Consider the following 15,390-nt stretch of genomic DNA (forward strand, 5'->3'; position numbering starts at 1 on the left):
CAACCTTCACTCCTTACGCTAAACTCTGCTCTTTAAGCTTAAAGCACCTATTTCCTCAACTCCCTCGCTCATCAAGGGAGACTAAATCTCGTAGTTGAACTACACGCTATTTTACCAGCACTGACATCTTGTCACTAACACTTTGAATCACTATTATCGAAAACTTATGCAGCATTGATGGCCTCTTTTTTTCCGCAGCTTTTTTTGTAATGATCGGGGCACTGGAACTTAATTTCAGAAATAATCCATTGTATATTTATGTTGATTCTTTTTTTGGAGCTGGTTTTCTTTTTCATTCAGGAAATTAAATTTACTGTATACCTACCTTCTTTTTTTCAATGATTCCATTTCTGTTAGATTTACAGATGTAAAGGTATTCATACCCATTTTCTAAAGTTTCAAAACAAGAAAATCTAATCTTGAACTGAAAGATTATAGGGAGTAAAGGAACCTTCAATATCAGAAAAAAATGACCTGAGCAAACGTTTCGAAATAGGAAGTATAGAACATTTTTGCAATTTTACCATTAACCAGGCTCACCTACTTTCTTGATGTAAAGGTACTGAGGTCTACGGTGCAGAATCGGAAGTTTCATATTTACATAAATGTTAGCTTGGAACATATTACGAAGTGTAATGGATCCCTGTTTTTCGCGCTTTTTTATATTAAAAACGACCATGAATTAATTAAAAAATTAAATTATCTCCTGTTACTTAATAGTTTTGAAGTTACTTAATAAATTAGTTTTTTCCATGTTATTGGGTGAGGGACAACTACCCCCCCCCCCAAAAAAAAGAAGAAACAACGACTATGGCTCCTTACTTTCATTTGGAAAAACTTGTTTTTTTTTAATTTAATTTCTGACTCTTTTTTCAAAACAGTCAGAATTTTTTTCTATTTAAATTTTTAATCGATATCAGGACCCCTCCAAGTAAAATTTCTTCTGGAAAATCCCCCCCCCAAAAAAATGGGGGGGGGGCATGAAAATACCCCAAAAATGTTTTCGTATGTTTCCCAATAACAAATAGCCTACTATATGTGAGCAATATGGCCCAATTGCTTAACTTACAGCCATTTCCCCTGGGACTATGGAGGGTCACGTCATCACTAAAAGTATAGCAATTGGACCTTTCAACTATGCAGATTGAAATGATTATCTGAAAGTTTTAGTCGGACGTTCCTAAGGAAAAAATGGGCGTGAAAAAGGCGCTAGTTACCCCCCCCTCCCCCATGCTTTTGGTCAGTTAAAAAGAACTTTTGATATCCGTTAGAATGAGCTATCTCCCGATCTTCTAAGACTATTGGTTTAATACGATGATCCCCGGGAAAAAAAAAACAAAAAACAACAACAAAGAAACATGCATTCGTGATCTTTCTTCCGGCAAAAATACAAAATACCACATTTTTGTAGATAGGAGCTTGAAACGCCTACAATAGGTTATATAATACGCCGATTACTTCGCCGATTAATTTCGGTTACTATTGAGTCGAGTCACCTCTTACATACAGTTCGCTATCACGAACTGTTTGATACGAATGTGGCCTTTAGGCAAGTAATCTTTATACTAGTTTCAGATAGTTCAAAATAAAACAGTTCATATCTTAACGGAACGTGCTAGTTTCAGTAATTTAGTTACTTCTTATATCTGTTTGGCATTTTAAATACCAAACGAAATACTAAAATACCAAATATATCTACATTTAGCACTCGAAATCTTAAATGTTTTCAGTTACATGACCACCAATTATTAACACTAGTATGCTAATGTTTAAATTGTATTGCAGCAGCTCATTTTGTTGACATATTTTTTTTCACTAATTCCGGTTTTCGTTGGTAGGACATGCGCAAGTGTATCACCGGTGTATGTGCACAAGGTGGTGTATGAAAAAAGAAATAAAATGAGGCGTTGCCGTACTTTTCACCGCATTTGTGGAATAGCCTTCCGAGCAGCATTATTCCGAAAAAAAAAACAAAAAAAAACTTCTTGTTCGTGAATCAGGGAGTCAATCTTTATTCCTAATTCTTATTCGTGTATTGCGGATTTACTTAGTTGAACCGATGACCATAGGTCAGTTTACCTTCTAGCAATGCTTATTTCTTTGATTAGTCAATTATATTGCGTAAACTGATGAAAATACAGGTTTTATTTATATGTAAAGGACAAAAACTGAAAAAAAAGAAAGAAAAAGAAATACAAACTGAAAATTAGTTACTTGTTGAGTCGTATCTGGAGGGGGTAAATGATGTTCATGAAGAGCTTCTTCCGGGAAATCTGGTTTCCCCTCACTCAGAAATGTCTGTAACAAAATGCATAGACGAACAGATGGATCTTCTCGGACAGCTAATGACTTAGAAGAGAAATAAGAATATTTGGACTGAAACAAAAATATAAAGTTAGAAGAAAGAAAAAGGGCAGATTCTTAGAATTTTTCAATGACACAAATACATATAAGGATGAAACCGATAATAGTTGATCTTTGAAAAATACGGCAGACCATCGATGGTCTGCCGCCATGTCGGCCATGTCAACACAGATAAAAAATGGCAAAACACAAATTCACGATTTTAATACACATAACAAATAAATTGAAAGCATTCCCGCTAGTCTTTGCATTGTGGTCAGCTAGTAAAGAGCAAAAACCCTCCCTAACTACTACTACTAATACTACTACTAATAACTCACTGCAGCGCCAAGCCGCATGAGGCCAACACAGCTACGCATGCTCCTCCTCCAACCTAATCTATTCAAGACATCCCTCTTTACACCCTTCCAGGAAGTTTCCATTTGATTTAAATCTTTATTTATGACATCCTCCCAACCCAGACGAGGACAACCTGCTTTCCGTGTAGCCCAAGACGGTTGCCCAAAAAGGACAATCTTCGGCAATCTGTCATCCTTCATCCGCAGAACGTGGCCTAGCCATTTAAAACCGAACCAAATTTAAAAACAGAAAATCCAATGTTCGAACTTAGTTCGCTAGTTTTATGACAAACTAGAGAATTGACAAACTAAGAGAATAATATGCAACAACAACCCATTTATGCTCATTTTGGACGCACAATTTTTTATGCACAGTGCCATGGAAACCCTTTTCACGGCAAGGATTCCAAATTTTCTAAAAATTTCAGGCTTCTACTTACATTTAGATTTAGGGGGTTGAACTGAATGGTACTTGAATTGTATGAACTTGAATTACATTATTTACTTGCATCGTAGCTTTAAGGAGGGTTGTGTTAAACTAGGGTTTAGTCAAACGGGAGTTCTCTTAGATGTGAACTTCAAAACTTTGACAGAATTAGAAACCTGTGCTTCCAATCGAAAAAGCATGAAAATGATAAATATTTACCCGCCTAAAAACTATGCATTTTAAAACTTTATGAAAAAACTGAACAACAGCGAAAAATTGAAAATCTGGGTTTTCGTTCGAAAATATGCTGAAATCTTCAAAGCAAAAACTTGAAAAACTTAGAAAAGTTTAGGATAAAACTAAAACAGGGGGGGGGGACTTCCATAAAATGAACAAGAGCTAAGAGCTCATATGGCACTTGTGACGAGGCAAGAAAAGCTAAGAGCCAAGAGCTCATATGGTATGAGCTCTAACAAAATTCTAAGAATCAATAGATTGATTTAAAAGGAAAATCAGACGCTTAATGCCAGTCAGGATTTAAAATAAGAGCTCTGAGTAACGATGTCCTTCTAAATATCAAAATTCATTAAGATCCGATCACTCCCTCGTAAGTTATAAATACCTAATTTTTTCTAATTTTTCATCTCCCTTTAGCCCCCAGATGGTGAATCTGGGGAAACGACTTTATCAAGTCAATTTGTGAAGCACCCTGACACGCCTGCCAATTTTCATCGTCCGAGCACGTCCAGAAGCACCAAACTCGCCAAATCACTGAACACCCCCTAACTCCCCCAAAGAGAGCGAATCCTCTTTGGGATTCGTGTTTTCCAATATTCCCCCTCCAACTCCCCCCAATGTCAAAAGATCGGGTCGGGATTTGAAATAAGAGCTTTGAGACATGAATTCCTTCTAAATATCAAATTTCATTAAGATCCGATCACCTATTCGTAAGATAAAAATACACCAATTTTCACGTTTTCCAAGAATTCCGGTTTCCCCCTCGAACTCCCCCCAATGTCACAAGATCTGGTCGGAATTTAAAATTAGAGCTTTAAAGCACAAGATCTTTCTAAATATCAAATTTCATTAAGATCTGGTCACCCTTTCGTAAGTTACAAATACCTCATTTTTCCAAATTACCCCCCCCCCCCAACTCCACCAAAGAGAGAAGATCCGGTCCGGCTATGTCAGTCACGTATCTTAGACAGGTTTTTATTTTTTCCCATCCAGTTTCATCCTGATCTCTCCGCTTTAAGTATTTTCTAAGATTTCCGGTCGCCCTCAACTGCCCCCCCCCCAAACACGCTGGATCCGGTTGAGATTTAAAATAAGAGATCTGAGTTACGAGATCCTTCTAAATATGAATTTTCACGAAGATCCGATCACTCCTTCGTAAGTTAAAAATACGTCATTTTTTCTAATTTTTCAGAATTACCCCCCCCCCCCCCACCCAATAGACCAGATCCGTTCCAATTATGTAAATCACGTATCTAGGCCTTCTGCTTATTTTTCCCACCAAGTTTCATCCTGATTCCTCCAATCTAAGCGTTTTCCATGATTTTAGGTTCCCCCACCCCAATCTCCCCCCAATGCCGCCAGATCCGGTCGGAATTTAAAATAAAAGCTTTGAGACACGATATCCTTGTAAATGACAAATTTCATTGAGATCCGATCACCCGTTCGTAAGTTAAAAATACCTCATTTTTTCTAATTTTTCAGAATTAACACCCCCCAACTACCCCAAAGAGAGCGGACCCGTTCCGGTTATGTCAATCATGTATCTGGGACTTGTGATTATTTTTCCCACCAAGTTTCATCCCGATCCCTCCACTCTAAGTGTTTTCTATGATTTTAGGTTTCCCCCTCCCAACTCCCCCCCAATGTCATCAGATCCAGTAGGGATTTATAATAACATTTCTGAGACATGATATCCTTCCAAACATCAAATTTCACAAGATCTGATCAACCGTTCGTAAGTTAAAAATACTTCTTTTTTTCTATTTCTTCCGAATTAACGGGCCCCCACTCCCCCCTAGATTGTCAAATTGGGAAAACGACTATTTCTAATTTAATCTGGTCCGGTACCTGATGCGCCTGCAAAATTTCATCGTTCTAGCTTACCTGGAAGTGCCTAAAGTAGCAAAACCGGGACCGACAGACAGATCGACAGACCGACAGAATTTGCAATTGCTATATGTTCCTTGGTTAATACCAAGTGCCATAAAAAAAAACAGATTTTCTAGAACAAAATTTGAAAAAAAAAACAAATTATGCGAACAGAAAAAAAACTGGAAATCTGTGTTGACGCTCAAAAAATTGGATATCTGGGAAATTTATTGAAATCTCGGATGTTAATTCAGACACTCAAGGGCCATTAGATATTTTTGTAAAATTTTCAGGGAAGTAGCTTATTTTCAAGTCTTGAAGAAACTTGGACGAGGGAGGAATGTGTGCAGCTGTGTTGGTGCTCAGCCAGCTTGGTGCTGCAGTTAGTTGTTAGCTGCAGTTAGCAGCTGACTACCTACATAGAAACACCCCCTATTGAAAGGTAGGGTAAACTACCCTATTCAAATCATACTCTAAGCATGGTAAGTATGTATTCTACCTACCTACGCTATATATGTAGGTATATAGAATACCTACCTATCCCACCCACCGTACATTTTAGGTACTAATATGGGTATTATGAAGTATTAAGGGGCAAAATAAGAATCGTAAATTGTTAAAATGAAAAAAGAATGTGAACTAGGTAGGCTTAACTTAGGGAAATCTGATATTAAAATGTTAAAATTCTTAAAAAGCAGCGATTTTGACAGGAAAGGGGCTTTGCAATCGAAATTCGAAAATAAGAAGCATTAATTTCTAAAAATGAAAAAGAAATATGAAGTAGAAAGACTTTATTTGAAAAAATGAGATATTTGAATCCCAAAATCCTTAAGAAGCTGAAATTTTTGGCGCGAAAGGGTTTTTGGATAAAATTTAACAAAAATATGAGCAAAGATTATTAAAAAGGAAAAAAAATAAAGTATAGGTCTTACTTGAAGACATGTGATACTAAATGCTGAAGTTTTTAAAAATCTTGAATTTTCTGGCATGAAAAGGGTTTTGCTATTAAAATTAAAAAAAAAAAAGAACAACAATTTGTTACCTTGAAAAAAAAATATGAAGAAGAAAGGCCTTGCCTGAAAAAAATGTAACATTGAAATGCTGAAAATTTTCTCATATGTAGCACTTCAATATTAGAAGAAGCTGTTTGAAGACTATTTTACAATTGCAAGTGTAAAATAAAATGCCACTGCAATAAAAAACCGCATGCAAGTGTGAGTATTCTAATTTCACCTATTCCACCTTGAATAAGCTCCATGTTTTCATAATCATTATACTAACTATATTCAGAAATAAGGGAATTTCATCCAATATTTTTTTAAACATTTGTTTCGAGAATTTCGAGAAATCTAAATGTCTACATTCCAAATTAGGTATTTCCTCACATTCATCATATTCATAATAAAAGTAAAAGTGCGTTTCGATATCTTTTCTAAGTGATTTATTTTATCGATTGTACTGTAGCACATCCTGGCACTTGCTATGTTTGCATTTCAGGTAAATTTAAACGGAAAGTACTTTGATCTTCTATGAGAAGACCGAACTTAGGAGAACAAACTTCAGATCTGGGCATGAAAAACATAATAAACAAAATTCATACTTGGGGGGGGGTGTATTTATTGCAGTGCTTACATAAACGGAAAAATAATGGTTGAACAAAACTTTTAGCTTGGCCCTTGTGCTAATTTGGCACACGAAACTTATTTATCTGCTCAGGAGCTGCGAAAGTCGTAAGTAGCCTTTCCCTATACCTTTGGTATAAAGTATGTTTCCCTACAGCTTTCATTGGAATTTGGTGAAGGGATATGTTTATCTATTGTATGTGATATGGATCGGATCAAACCTTTCTACTACATATGTCAGAGATGCCTACATTACCATTACATTTAGTTATTAGTATTGGCATTTTATACGGTGCCCCTCCCTTCTTTTATGTTTATTTTTCTCATTTTAAATAAGAAGGAGTTATAGAAATATAGTTTTCAGTTTATCCTGATCCAATTCACAGTAATTTATTTTTTAAATGACATTAATTCACTAAAACTGACACATCATGCCTTCAAAATTATCTATTTGAATTGAAAAGAAACGAGCCCAAAATGACACATCATACCTTTTTTGGGATATCTTGACGAGGCAGATCCAAATTTTCCGCCATTAATACAGCCATAACCCCCAAGTTCCATCGCCGTTGTAAATGATTATAATGTTTCATTGACAAAATGAATCTATCAGTACAGCTTATCCAAGCAGAAATCGCTGGCGACGTCGTACTCAGCAGGTTCCAATCAAGGCGAGTATATTCTATCTTTTTTGTTATTGGTGTTTTAGGGGGCGCAGCAAATCCAAACCAGACTCCTCCCACTTGGGCTACGCAGTTAGTCGTTTCTTGCTTTTCCACCGGATTGGTCTTCACTTTTGTCGCTGTAGAAGTAGAAGGCTTTGTTGTGAAACTGGTTGTTCGGAAGCTCTTTTGTGGCAACGGAGATTCACTATCTTCTGAAATTGATTGAAGTCGTTGAGCATTTACTTCCTCGTGCAAGAACTCGAGTTGAGGATATTTCTGAAAAAAAGGTATTATATTAAGGGCTAATAAAATATATTGCATTAGAATCTCTAAAAGATAAACTAAAAGGAAGGAAGCACAAATGAGTATGCTAAGTTTTTTATGTGACTACATATCCATTTTTTCTTCTTTACTATGCAACACTAACAAAGCACCCAATCAAAAAAATTACCCGTAAATTTTCACACCATCAAGGTAATATTGTGTTTTCTTTCCTTTCCTTACCGAAGAGTGTCATTCAAACATATGTTTCCCATTGAAAAAACCTAATGCAATTAAACCTACTGCAATTAAACCTACTGCATATTCTACTGCAATTTAAAGGTTATCAATAACTAACTCCTGATGGTCCTCTTTTCCCTAAGCACTTTAAATTACATTTGCATAGACAGAGTTCCTAAATTGGCGGCATCAACCAACTGTAGGATATAAACCAAGTACTCAGAATATGGGAATCATCTCTTGATACTATCGTTTATTGTAATTAGCTTATCAATACACAATTGAATGTACAATATTTACTTGTGATCAGAGGATAAAAAAGCATGATGATTGCATCACAAAAAGAAAGTAAAAAGTCTGGAAACTTCTGGATGAGCTCAAAATCTATCAGCTAAGGTGAACAAAGATACTAATTAATAAAAAAAACTTGAATTTTCTTTCGACAAGCAAATAGAGGACCAACCATCGCTGAATTTTAAGACAGAAGCGTATTGGATTGTCAGTTAGCAATATGGGGTTATCAAAAGTACTATAACATCCATTACTAAACAGAATCAACTGGAAGTTTATTGTGTTGCTGGAAAATACTATACTTCTTTAGATTTTTTTTTTACCGTCGTCAGCGATCCGCAGCTCAGTATTGGTAAGAAATGGAAATGACAAAAATTTTTCAGGCTTGGGGATCGTGAAAAGAACAAGAAAAGTTCTTCTGAAACTTGAAGTATTTTCCAGTTTCAAGAAAAAATTTAATTTCGTTTTAGTTTACTAAAAGTTTTCTATACCATGAAACCTTGGGATTAATTAACATCGGACTAAAGTTAAATAATACAAATTCAGTTCTAAATTCATACCCGTTTATTATCAGCATCCGATCTAACCTGTGTCTGTCCATAGGGGTATCGAAATCTATTTTCGTAAGCCTAATTACCAGGCAAGCCGGAGGACTTTACTACCAGGTCAACAGTTACAGTTTCAGATGTATGGGCTCTATGATACGTCTGAGAAAAAAAAGGTTACGTTCTTGTTATCTTCGAACACGAGAATGCCCTCTTGGATTTCAATTAAACTTCACAACAGCAAAAAATATATAAAACACAAACAAATTTGTTTACATTTATTTTGTTAATTTGTAAAAGCTTGACACCAATTTCGGGGAGAACGAGGGATTCAAATCGGGTAGCCCCTACCCCTGGATACGACCCTGATCATACGTACAAGACACAAAAACAATAATATGAATGAGTGGTCGATTAATGTATGCTTCAGTCCACGATAGCACGCAGGGATACATTTTGGAAAAGAGAAAGAATGAGCAAACCCGAAAAAAAAAACAAGAAAGCACTGGCTTAGGGTATTACAATCCAAGATCATAATAATTGTCCAATTTTTCAAAATATATTACTTTATATATATTTTTGGTCTTCTAAGATGGTAATGAGTGGTCCCAACAACCTACCTTAATGATTTTTCCTGTAATATTTTCAACACCAAACTCCAGCATAATAAGTCCAAACTCTGACGGCCTGTCAAGGTCTTTGATATCTACTCGCTTCAAAGAGTCACCCATATCTCTCTTCATCGCTTCGAAGTCTTTCGAATCAAAAGTAAACATCACCTTTGAGCACCTCGGGGGAATAGCTGTAATGACTGCTTCTCGTTGTAGAGTTGCACTTTCATTCCTAAGACGTCGCAACTGCGTATGGACTCGTTTTGTATTTAAGACTAACAGATTCTGATCTTCCTTGACTTGGTTTAAGACAAGGACTATTTGATCAGGTCTTGATTGCTCTTGACGTTTTATTTTTTTCGATGATCTCTTGGTTGTTTTAAAGTTTTGGGTAATAGTTTGGCAGGTACGAGATTGGTATGACTGAACTATATGCTTCTTGGTTTGAGCAACTATTGTAAGGTTTTCTATGCAAGCTCCAAGTAGAGAAACGCAGACAAGGTCGCACGGACTGTCAAGAGCAGAAAATGAGATGAGCTCCTCTACAACACCCACTTGTAGAACGCCAATATTTATCTAGAATTGATAGTTTAGGTTAAATGAATTCCTTATTGATTCTTATAGGAATTATTAAAAGACATTTTCGACTGCAATAGAAGTACCAGCAAACGAAACTAAATCCTGAAGTCATGGAAAAGCTATGTGAAGGCGACCCAATACCTTGCAATTCATTTTTTAAACCTCAGCGTTGACTGACCTTCTTAGAAACCTTCTTAGTCTCTCTTAGTCTCTAAAAAGGTCAGCCGACGCTGAGGCTTAAAAAATGAATTGCAAGGTATTGGGTCGCCTTCACATAGCTTATCCATGTCTTCAGGATTTAGTTTCGTTTGCTGGTACTTCTAGTGCAGTCGAAAATGTCTTTTAATAATTTAATGATTCTTAAAGGCATTATAAAAGAAAGATTTCTAATCTTTTCAGAACTCCTTGTACCAAAGGTTCAGTTACAGCATTAACTTACAAAATTACAAAAGTGATTGCGCGGTGTCACCAGTCTAGAAACCCTTTCCATCAGTAAAACCACAAAAATATCTACTTTTTCAACTTAATATGGTAATCAGTTTTATTTTTACTAGTATTGGTTGAGTTGTTTGACTGAACAAGTTGTTTGAACATCAGAGATTCTTTTAAAACCTTATATGCCGGGCAAAAGCAATATTAATATTGAACTTATAACATCACCAGTATTTCCACAAGCAATAAAAGAGGAATAGCATATTTTGAAAAAGCCCATTATTTTTAAATATCTTGAAATCCAATGATACACAGGAAAGCAGGGTTACCAAATTGACTGAACGCGGTAAGTAGATATGGAATAAAGTACAGTAAGTATGACGGCACTAGACCCTCAAGGTCCAAACCAGCGGTGCTGATCTCCGTTTCGTGGCCCTTGCAGCCAGGAAGTGCAATGGAGGGTTGGGGGCCAGCCATCCTGTACTTTTACACACCCTTCCTGCTAGATATAGAATGGATGTAATCGTATTTTCAAAACAACAAATAGCCTTGCGTAAAGTTTTTTGAAACGTTGACTGTAACATCGGCTTCAAAGAATGATTTTAGCCTAAATGACTCTTGCCCCCAGATTTTACTTAAATTGGTCAGGAAACCGACTTTCACCATGTTTAACCCTTTGTTTCCAGAGAAGAGTGTTCTGCTCCTCCTCCCTCCCACAACAAGAAACTGGACCCGTTTACATCTATGTAAGAAGGTATAAAGTTTAGTCCAAAAATGAGATAAATCATAATTCGGTCAGCTAATCAGTTACTGCTGAAAATGAATCAGGCAATTTGCTGAAAGTGCAAAAAACCGCATAAACACAGAACAAATGAGACAAAGAGTGGGAAAAAAGAAATTTAAATAGCAAATAAAAAATACACAGTCAAAAAGGAATGCCGACAACCCTTTCAGAGAAACACAGAGGATCCCTCCAAACTTCAAATACTACCTCCAAAGATGCGAGGCATATTTTGAATCTGCGCGAAAAATTAAATATATTTTGTATTTCAAATGTTAAAAAAAACGTTAATCCAAAGCTACAGGTATTTGAATTCACCAGCAGGTTTAGAAAGGTCAAAGACCAATGAAATGGCTCGATTCCACAAATCACTTTCAAACTTACAACTTTTCAAGCTTATAACTTTTGGCAGGAATATTTTCAAAAAAAAACTTCTTCAGATAAGTCGAGAAATAAAAAAATATGGAGGAGTCGCCAACTTGAATATTTAAGTCTCCAACCCCACAGTCTCCTTATGAAGATGGCACCTTGGCAACTCAAAGCACATATCATTAAACTTCTTTTTGGGCATAACAAACACCCACGAAGAAAATTTAAAAAAAACATGTAATTAGGTTCTTACGCATTCACTACTACCAAGATAACCGGAACAACCAGGGTATACATGCCTACTGATAAGCTAGTAACAAAATCGTTGCACGGTCCTTATCATACTCTTAACTTATGCACCGAAAAAAAAAATATGATAAACAGAAAAAACCTTATCAAGAGAGAGAGATCCTTGGGTTTGAACAGCAACAATATTTGTGAAACTCTTTTTCATATTTGAATACTTCCATTTGGAACTGCTTTCCACAGCACGGCTAATTTTCTTGCTTATTTCGCTATTAGAAGGTTCAACAACGGATTCTGGCAAAAACGAGTGACCTTGAAGCACCGTATTGATGCATGAACTTCTTGCAGATGTCAAAACAGATATACTGTGACTTTTATGCTCAGCTGCTGTGTCGAGAAATCTGCAAAATCCATGTAATTAGTTGGGTAAATGCAAACATTTCCCCGCTTTTAGTTTTTAACAAAATACATGAATAAAATAAATATAATTAAAAACTAAATAATATAACAAGAGCTAAGAGCTCACGTGGCACTTGTGACAAGGTCGGAAGAGCCAAGAACTCATATGGAAAGCTCTAGAAAAATTCTAAGAATCAATAGATTAATTTAAAAGGAAAATCAGACGGCTTAATGCCGGTCGGGATTTAAAATAAGAGCTCTGAGACACGAGGTCCTTCTAAATATCAAAATTCATTAAGATTCAATCACCCACTCGTAAGTTAAAAATACCTCATTTTTTTCCAATTTTCCCTCTCCCTTCAAACCCCCCCCCCCAGATGGTTGAATCGGGGAAAACAACTTTATCAAGTCAATTTGTGCAGATCCCTGACACGCCTACCAATTTTCATCGGCCTAGCACGTCCAGAAGCACCGAAATCACCAAAGCACTGGACCCCCCCCCAAATCCCCCAGAGAGAGTGGATCCTGCCCGGTTACGTCAATTACGTATCTAAGACATTTGCTTATTCTACCCACGAAGTTTCATTCAGATCTCCCCACTCTAAGCGTTTTCCAAGATTTCCGGTTTCCCCCTCAGACACCCCCACCCCCCAATGTCACCAGATCTGGTCGGGATTTAAAATAAGAGCTCTGAGACATGAGTTCCTTCTAAATATCAAATTTAACAAGAGCTCATATGTCACTTGTGACGAGGTTGGAAGAACCAAGAGCCAAGAACACATATGGTAAGAGCTCTAGCAAAATTCTAAGAGTCAATAGATTGCTTTAAAAGGAAAATCAGAGGCTTAATGCCGGTCGGGATTTAAAATAAGAGCTCTGAGTCACGGGGTCCTTCTAAATATCAAAATTCATTAAGATCCGATAACCCATTCGTAAGATACATCATTTTTCACGTTTTCCAAGAATTCCAGTTTTCCCCTCCAACTCCCATCAATGTCACCGGATCTAGTCGAGATTTAAAATTAGAGCTCTAAAGTACAAGATCTTTCTAGATATAAAATTTCATTAAGATCTGATCATCTGTTCGTAAGTTACAAATACGTTATTTTTTCTAATTTTTCCAAATTTCCCCCCCCCCCAAATCCACCAAAGAGATCGGATCCGGTCCGGTTATGTCAGTCACCTATCTTGGACGTGTGCTTATTCTTTCCACCAAGTTTCATCCTGATCTCTCCGCTTTAAGCGTTTTCCAAGATTCCCCCCCCCCCTGAAACTGGACCCGGTCGGGATTTAAAATAAGAGATCTGAGTTTCGAGGTCCTTCTAAATCTGAAAATTCATTAAGATAAGATGACTCCTTCGTAAGTTAAAAATACCTCATTTCTTCTAATTTTTCTGAATTAACCGTCCCCCACTCCCCCCAGATGGTCGAATCGGGGACACTGTTTCTAATTTAATCTGGTCTGGTCCCTTATACGCCTGCCACATTTTATCGTCCTAGCTTATCTGGAAGTGCCTAAACTAGCAAAACCGGGACCGAAAGACCGACAGAATTTGCGATCGCTATATGGTACTTGGTATTTACCAAGTGCCATAAAAACTAAAGCATTAAAAGTATCGAGAAACCTAAAAAGAATAGAATTGAAATACATTTTGATGCGTAGGCAGCATGGTTCAGGTAGATAATTAAATAAAAAAAAAGTTTTTTAAATGAAAGTAAGGAGCGACATTAAAACTTAAAACAAACAGAAATTACTCCGTATATGAAAGGGGCTTTTCCTTCTCAACGCCCCGCTCTTTACGCTAAAATTTTTTACTATTTTAAAATGTAGAGTTAAGAGAAAGAGTCAAACTTTAGCGTAAAGAGCGGGGCGTTGAGAAGGAAAAGCCCCTTTCATATACGGAGCAATTTCTGTTCATTTTAAGTTTTAATGTCGCTCCTTACTTTCATTTAAAAAACTTGTTTTTTTTATTTAATTTCTGAACGTTTTTGAATCAATGCATGTTTTGATTTTGGCTCTCCGCAGAGGAATAATTAAAACGAAATTTGTATATTTATTTTTTTTTTGGCTAAATGGCTTTCTCATAATTTTGATCGAATGGTTTTGAGAGAAAAGAGCGGGGGAGGAAGCCCAGTTGCCCTCCGATTTTCGGTTAATTAAAAAGGCAACTAGAACTTTTAATTTTTACGAATCTTTTTATAAGTAAAAGATATACGTAACTTATAAATTAGCTTACGTAAAGAACTTTTGTATTCTTATGTTTTTATTACATATATGAGGGGGTTCGCCCCCTCGTCAGTACCTCGCTCTTTAAACTAAAGCTTAAATTTTGTCCCAATTCATTAAGAATGACCCCTGAATCACAAAAGCCGCAGAATAAATAGTTGAAATTACTAAAAATACTTTGGCATAAACAGCGAGGTATTAGGAGGAGGTGAGCCCCTCACATAGGTAATAATTTCTGTTCGTTTTAAGTTTTAATGCTGCTGCTTACTTTCAGCTGAAAAAAAAAATTTCATTGTTTTTTTTTAAGTAATGCTAGTAAATCCTGCGCTCCCTTCATGGAAATTTTCTTCCCCCATGACAAATTCCTCGATGGAAAGTTCCTCCAGCATATTCCCCTCTTCTCAACCCCTGCCTCCAACCAAAAAAATCCTCCTGAAAACGCCTGTACACTTCCCAATAACCATTACTATATGTAAGCACTGGTCAAAGTTTTGAACTTGTAACCCCTCCCACAGGGACCGTGGGGGAGTAAGTCGTCCCCAAAGACATAGTTATAAGGTTTTTCGACTACGCTGAATAAAATGGCTATCTCAGAATTTTTATCCGTTGACACTGAGAAAATAATTAGCGTGGGAGGGGGCCTAGGTGCCCTTCAATTTTTTTGGTCACTTAAAAAGGGAACTAGAACTTTTCATTTCCGTTAGAATGAGCCCTCTCGCAACATTCTAGGACAACTGGGTCGATATGATCACCCCTGGGGAAAAAAAACAAAAAAACAAATAAACACACATCCGTGATCTGCCTTCTGGCAAAAAATATAAATTCCAAATTTTTGTAGATAGGAGCTTGAAACTTCTACGGTAGTGTTCTCTGATACGCTGAATCTA

The 15,390-nt window shown here is 36.6% G+C and overlaps 1 protein-coding gene across 3 annotated transcripts in view; it reads right to left on the reverse strand.

Moving 5' to 3' along the window:
* LOC136039305 (bridge-like lipid transfer protein family member 1) overlaps nucleotides 1–15,390 on the reverse strand; it is a 279,590-nt gene that overhangs the window by 158,661 nt on the left and 105,539 nt on the right. For all 3 annotated transcript variants that reach the window (XM_065722912.1, XM_065722913.1, XM_065722911.1), the window contains exons 23-26: nucleotides 12,023–12,278; nucleotides 9,480–10,046; nucleotides 7,349–7,798; nucleotides 2,215–2,376 (exon numbers count right to left, since the gene is read on the reverse strand). In XM_065722912.1, coding sequence (XP_065578984.1) covers nucleotides 2,215–2,376; nucleotides 7,349–7,798; nucleotides 9,480–10,046; nucleotides 12,023–12,278 — 1,435 coding nt within the window. The remainder of the gene's footprint in view (nucleotides 1–2,214; nucleotides 2,377–7,348; nucleotides 7,799–9,479; nucleotides 10,047–12,022; nucleotides 12,279–15,390) is intronic.

Source organism: Artemia franciscana, chromosome 19, assembly GCF_032884065.1.
Source record: "Artemia franciscana chromosome 19, ASM3288406v1, whole genome shotgun sequence".
NCBI classification, from domain to species: domain Eukaryota; kingdom Metazoa; phylum Arthropoda; class Branchiopoda; order Anostraca; family Artemiidae; genus Artemia; species Artemia franciscana.